A 6,627-nucleotide genomic window follows, 5' to 3' on the forward strand; every position below is an offset into this window, starting at 1 on the left:
AAATGACGTTCTCTACGTCGGTCCCACTCTTCAATCGGATATGATGACTCTCATATTGAATTGGCGTCTTTATAAATACGTATTTAGTGGTGACATCGAAATGATGTACCGCCAAATACGAGTCCATGAAGAAGATACTCCTTTTCAAAGAATCCTTTTCCGGCCTACTCCTGTTTGCCCCGTGAAGGATTATGCCCTAACGACGGTTACTTTTGGAGTAAGCAGCGCTCCATATTTAGCAATAAGGACACTTATCCAACTTGCTCGAGATTCAATGAGTGAGTTTCCCCAAGCTGCTTCTATTCTCATGAAAGAAACATATGTTGATGACATATTGTCCGGCGGACATGATTTGAGCTCCACCCGAGCTTCTCTTTTTCAATTGATAGCTCTATTAAAAACTGCTAGTTTTCCTCTAAAGAAGATAACTTCAAATTCGCCAGATATTTTGGCCTCGATCCCAACAGAAAATCTTCTTGATTCGAATTTTTTGAAATTCCAGGAAACAAGCTCGGCATCCAATGGAATGCCTTATCCGACAGCTTTTCTTATAAAATAACGCCTCCTGCTATTGTGTCCCCTATCACAAAGAGAAAAATTCTGTCAGATGCATCCAAGCTATTCGACCCCGCTGGATGGATATCCCCAATCATAATTCAGTCAAAAATGTTACTTCAGCAACTTTGGCTGGAAGGCACGAAATGGGATGAATGTGTGAAACCCAACACATTGAGTAAGTGGAATTCATTTGTCGAAAGTCTCTCTCTCATACCCCAAATAGAAATTCCACGTTGGGTAAACTTTGCCCCCGAATATATAACACAAGTGCACGGATTTAGCGACGCCTCCGAAAAGGCATATTGCGCAGTAGTGTACTTACGGACACAAAACGGTGTCAATATAAGTTCAAATCTATTAGTGTCCAAAACCAAAGTAGCTCCAATAGATCCAATTAGCCTTCCTCGATTGGAATTATGTGGAGCCGTTCTTTTATCAAAACTCATCAGCAAGATATTATCTGACCTACCCATTAAAAACCATGAGGTGTTTTTATGGTGTGATTCCACAATTGTGCTTAGTTGGCTAGAAAAGCCTCCCTGCACATGGAAGACCTATGTCGCCAACAGGACTGCTCAAATTATACAGAATGTTGGTAACTGTTCGTGGCGTCATGTAAGATCTGCAGAAAATCCTGCCGATCTAGGCTCTCGGGGTTGTCATCCAAATGATTTAATCGGGAATTCATTATGGTGGCACGGTCCTGCATGGCTTGTTAACAATCCCGAAATGTGGCCAAAGGGCCAGACAGATTTTGAAAACCCCCCCGAGGCTAGAAAAATAGAAGTATTTCATAGTTTTGTCGAAAACGATGATTTATTGGAAAGATTCTCGGGCTGGGAGAAGGCTATAAGGGTCACAGCTTATATATTTCGCTTCTATAAGCGTATCTCAAACAAAAGTCAACCCACAACGCCACTTAATAACAAAACTGTTACACATGCGGAGTTTCAAGATGCTCGAAATCGCTTAATTGTGCTAACTCAGAAAAGTTTCTTTTATAAGGAATATTCTTCCTTAGTATCATCCCGAAAAGTTCACAAAAAGAGTCCTCTTTACCCATTAAACCCCTTTATTGATGAAAGCGGTATTATTCGAATTAATGGTCGAATTTCCAATTCTGAATTACCATTTAAACAACGTTTCCCAATCATTCTTCCGGTGCAGTCGAAATTTTGCAAATTGTTTATAGATTTTACGCACAAGCTTTTGATGCATGCCGAACAAAGTTTAATGCTCAGAACTATTCGCGAAGAATTTTACATATCTCGACTCAGATCAGCGGTTAAGAAACACATTCGTAGTTGCAAAGTATGCGTTATCTATAAACACAAGGTGCAATCGCAAATAATGGCAGCACTGCCAGAAAATAGAAGTAGGTTCTCGCTACCATTTACTGTGACGGGATTAGATTTTGCTGGCCCATTTCCTATAAAAACTTCCATTTTGCGTCAAGCTCCTTACCACAAAAGTTATGCATGTATTTTCATATGCTTCAGCACAAAAGCAATTCACCTTGAGGTATGCTCTGATTTATCGACAGCCTCCTTCCAAGCAGCCTTCACCCGATTTGTTGCTCGTAGAGGTTTGCCTCAAAAAGTATACTCCGACAATGGCACCAACTTTGTAGGGGCAGAACGTTCCATTAAGGATGAATTTAAGCGATTCATACAAGCAGTGGCTTGTGATATAGCAGAGAAATACACCTCCCATGGTTTTCAATGGTTTTTCATACCACCCAACGCCCCGCATATGGGGGGACTCTGGGAGGCCGGGGTTAAATCATTTAAAATACACTTTAAAAAAGTAACTCAAAATAGAAAGTGTACCTTTGAGGAATTTTCAACCCTTTTGGCCCGCATAGAGTCCATCCTCAATTCTCGTCCGTTGACTCCTATGACAGATGATCCGCATGAAATTCTCGCCTTAACGCCAGGTCACTTTCTTCGTGGTGCGCCAATGGTTGCTATGCCAGAAACGGATAATACCTCAATACCACTGCACGATCGATGGGAAAAATTAAAAACCCTCCAATACGAATTTGCACGACGATGGAAACGGGATTATCTGCTAGATTTGCAACAAAGATACAAATGGCAAAAACCCCAAGCCAATGTACAAATTGGCCAAATAGTTGTTCTAAAAGATGAACTTTTACCACCATGCGAGTGGAGATTAGGGAGAATTACCCACATCCACCCAGGATCAGACGGATTTGTTAGAACAGTCGAATTACGTACCCAAAACGGAGTTTTAACAAGACCAATCTCAAAGCTATGCATTCTCCCTACAGAGACATCGAAGTGATCTCCACCAAATCGAAAAACTCTCGATATTACTATAATTCATAAGTATACCTATTGTACATATCGTTATAACAACTCCAAATTGTTATAATCACCATAAACTCAAATTATTCTCACTTGCATATTTCAGTTATTAATTAAACTATTAAATTCCAAAATTCACAGGGCACCTACAAATGAAATGATTCGTCAATGCAAGATATGCGGAAAGCTACATCCACTTCGCTTTTGCAAACGATTTTTGGCCAAGGATGTTGAAGAACGTCGAAAATTAGCCCGCCGACTCAACTATTGTTTTAACTGCCTTGCACGTTCGCACTCTACTAATAAATGCACGTCCAGTATCAATTGTAAACGATGTGGTAAATATCACCATACAATACTTCACATAAACATCAATCAGAATGAGAAACGACGACCAAAAATGAAATATGGCAATAAGCAAGGACGAGTCACCAATAATCCACCAAAAACAGCCAAGACACAAACTTTAGATAATTCCAATAGATGTAAGAATCGATCAGTAACCAATCCAAAGCAAATGTTAGACATCGCTTTGTGGACTTTGGAACAATTAAGTCAAGCCCTTTAGTTTTTTTTTTGGTCTAAATAGACCAAGGGGGGCAGTATGTTTAACATAGTTTCTCCTTTTATTTTATTTTTATATATTTGTCTAAAATGAATTCAAATCTAACAGCTGAAATTAACTATTATTAGTACGTTATTATCAATTTATTACTTTTAAAAACAACCATGAATTCTTTAAAACAAATTTGTATTCATATATCTTTCTCTTTTTATACCTTAAAACCGAGGTAAAGAACTGCCTAATGAATAGAAATCAGTCTTCTTTACCATCGTAACCATCAACGATTGCAGATCATAAGCGGAAATAAAATGTAAGATTGACTCCAAAAACTCTGACTCCAATTCTCTTTTTTTTCCCACAAACGATTCTCTTGTTTGTATCCAGCGAATAGGTAAAATAATATTCCTAAATAAAAAGTAAATCAAAAGGAGCTTTTCTCTGGAAGTCCTTTAAAGTTGCATGTCCCGCAACTCAATTTGATAATTTAATTATTTATGGAAGTTGATTTCTAATGGTAGTTAAATCATTAAACATATATATTTATAGGCTATTTCCAAATTAATATATGTTTGCATTTAAACATATTATATTTACAAGCATTTTATGTCCCATAATATATTGTAACATATTAACATATTTAATATTCGGCTTTAATATTTTCTTAATTGTAATGGAACTTACCTATAAACCTGAAATATGCTTAGTTCTAAAACTTACCTGGACAATCTGAAATTCTTCAAATTTAAATTCACACAAAAATATCTAGAAGAAGAATAATTCAATCACAAAATCAAGCCGCAGTTGTATTAACATCGACAACTGACATCCCCCCTCCACCAACACTATTTGCACATTACCAACGAAATATATGCAAATATTGTTAAGCCAAGGCTTTGCCTAGATCTACATCGAATCATCCATCTGCATTTGTGGATGTTGATGATAGCACAACACATTACGAGAGCAAATACACACGTTAAGACACTGAGAAGTCACACACACACACACCCGGATAAGAACCAGTAGCGCGTCAGGTATGACACTCGAATGAATACAAATCAAGAGATGAGGTGAAGAGAGAGTGTCAACAACAACAACACCTTATTTGAGTTTCACTTTTGTAGGATTTGTTAGCAACCAAACATTATGGGTCAGAGGGCCATAGAGACTTCCACGTAAAAAAAGTTACTTTTCTTAATCCAAATATTTACTAAATTGAAGCTGCAAGGAAGGAAAAATTTAAAGTCAAGGCGACGACTTACCTCTATAGTGATGTGATGGCCACGAGAACGGAAATTATCATCAGTATTGCGCAAATTTTTTGAGTCGATTTGTACATTGGTCTGCATCTTGATGCTGGTCTACTTGTGTTTTGTGGAAGGAAGGAAGAAGGATGATGGAAATACCTTTCGGCACTGAATTTTAAAGATGATTTGCTGTTGCCTTTAGTTGTACGGTTGTTTGTTTCTGCCAAAGAAAGGCAATCCAAATGTCGGTATTTGGTGGGTCGATGGTTTGTTGGAGCACAACGTTTGGGCTTTTTGAAATTTGTATTGGTAGTAGGGTTGTTACAGGATGTTTATTTTTTTTATTTATTTATTTTTTTTATGTTTATCTTTCCTTTTTTGTATTGGACTTCACTTGTGATATTGTTTTAAAATATGTATTAATTTATCCATATCTCTTGACTTAGTTTTAAGTGTAATACTATCGCATATCGTTTTTCAAAACAAGCTTAACTGTGATATATGATATTGGTTAATTTTTTATAACACTGTACTAGTCCACAATGTGACGTATATGTCTTATATCCACTTGATTGATAAAAGGCGTAAACAAATCTGAAAAAATAGACAAAATAAATTATTAAGTATTTAATACCAAGTGGCTGATATGTAAATCAAGTGGCTGATATCTAATGCAATAAAGTAAATAGCTATAATTTTTTTTATTACAATTCGGAAACTTCTTAGCCTAGCACAAAAAGCGCGATATAAACAGAAAAAAGTTAAGTGTTTTGGAAGCTTCCATCTCTGTTATGAACACATGTGTTACAAACGGAATGATGTGTTACAAACGGAATACCCACCACCATAGAATGGTGATGGGGGTATAATAAGTTTGTCATTCCGTTTGTAACACATCGAAATATCGATTTCCGACTATATAAAGTATATATATTCTTGATCAGGGAGAAATTCTAAGACGATATAAGAATGCCCGTCTGTCTGTTTGTTGTAATCACGGTACAGCCTTCAATAATGGCGCTATCGTCCTGAAATTTGGCACAGATTCGTCTTTTGTTTGCAGGCAGGTCAAGTTCGAAGATGGGCTATATCGGTCCAAGTTTTGATATAGTCCCCATATAAACCGACCTCCCGATTTGGGGTCTTAGGCTTATAAAAACTGTACTTTTTCTCCAATTTGCCTGAAATTGGAAATCTGTAGGTATTTTAGGACAATCAAAAAGTGTACCGAAAATGGTGACTATCGGTCCATGTTTTGGTATAGTCCCCATATGGACCGATTTCCCGATTTTGCTTCTTGAGCGTCTAGAAGGTGTACTTTCTATCCGATTTGCCTGAAATTGGGAATCTAGAGGTATTCTAGGACCATAAGGCGGTGTGCTGAAAATGAGGTGTATCGGTCCATGTTTTGATATAGCCCCCATATAGACCAATCTCCCTATTTTACTTCTTGGGCCTCTAGAATCCGTAGTTTTAATCCAATTTACCTGAAATTTGAAATCTAGAGGTACTCTAAGACCCTAAAGACGTGTGCCGAAAATGGTGAGTACCGGCCCATGTTTTGATATAGCCACCATATAGACCGATCTCCCAATTTTATTTCTTTGTCTTCTAGAATCCGTAATTTCTACCCAATTTGCCTCAAATCGGAAATCTAGAGGTATTTTAGAAAAATGAAGAGAAGTGCCGAAAATGGTGATTATCGGTCCATGTTTTGATACAGCCCCCATATAGACCGATCTCCCGATTTTACTTCTTGGGCTTTTAGAATCCGTAGTTTTTACCCAATTTGCCCGAAATTGGAAACCTGAGGTATTCTGGGAAAATAAAGAGATGCGCCGAAAATGGTGATTATCGGACCCTGCTTTGATATAGCCCCCATATAAACCGAACTCCCGATGTTAATTCTTGGGCTTCTAGAATCCGT

General features: G+C 37.5%; 1 protein-coding gene across 1 annotated transcript; it reads left to right on the plus strand.

Moving 5' to 3' along the window:
- The first annotated feature begins 666 nt into the window (after nucleotides 1-666).
- On the plus strand, nucleotides 667-3,456 carry LOC142231282 (uncharacterized). Its single transcript, XM_075301897.1, has 3 exons — nucleotides 667-733; nucleotides 782-2,775; nucleotides 2,995-3,456. The coding sequence occupies exons 1-3, from the start codon at nucleotides 667-669 to the stop codon at nucleotides 3,454-3,456; spliced, it is 2,523 nt and encodes an 840-aa protein (XP_075158012.1).
- Nucleotides 3,457-6,627: the final 3,171 nt, after the last annotated feature.

Source organism: Haematobia irritans, chromosome 3, assembly GCF_050003625.1.
Source record: "Haematobia irritans isolate KBUSLIRL chromosome 3, ASM5000362v1, whole genome shotgun sequence".
In the NCBI taxonomy this organism is placed as follows: Eukaryota; Metazoa; Arthropoda; class Insecta; order Diptera; family Muscidae; genus Haematobia; species Haematobia irritans.

What these genes read in the sequence shown, in the direction of transcription:
- LOC142231282 (XM_075301897.1), top strand. Translation starts at nt 667, where the DNA reads ATGTTACTTCAGCAACTTTGGCTGGAAGGCACGAAATGGGATGAATGT. An exon ending in TGTGAAACCCAACACATTGA is followed by an intron (nt 734 to 781) that starts GTAAGTGGAATT and finishes TACCCCAAATAG; the next exon opens with AAATTCCACGTTGGGTAAAC. An exon ending in ACCCAGGATCAGACGGATTT is followed by an intron (nt 2,776 to 2,994) that starts GTTAGAACAGTC and finishes TGCATATTTCAG; the next exon opens with TTATTAATTAAACTATTAAA.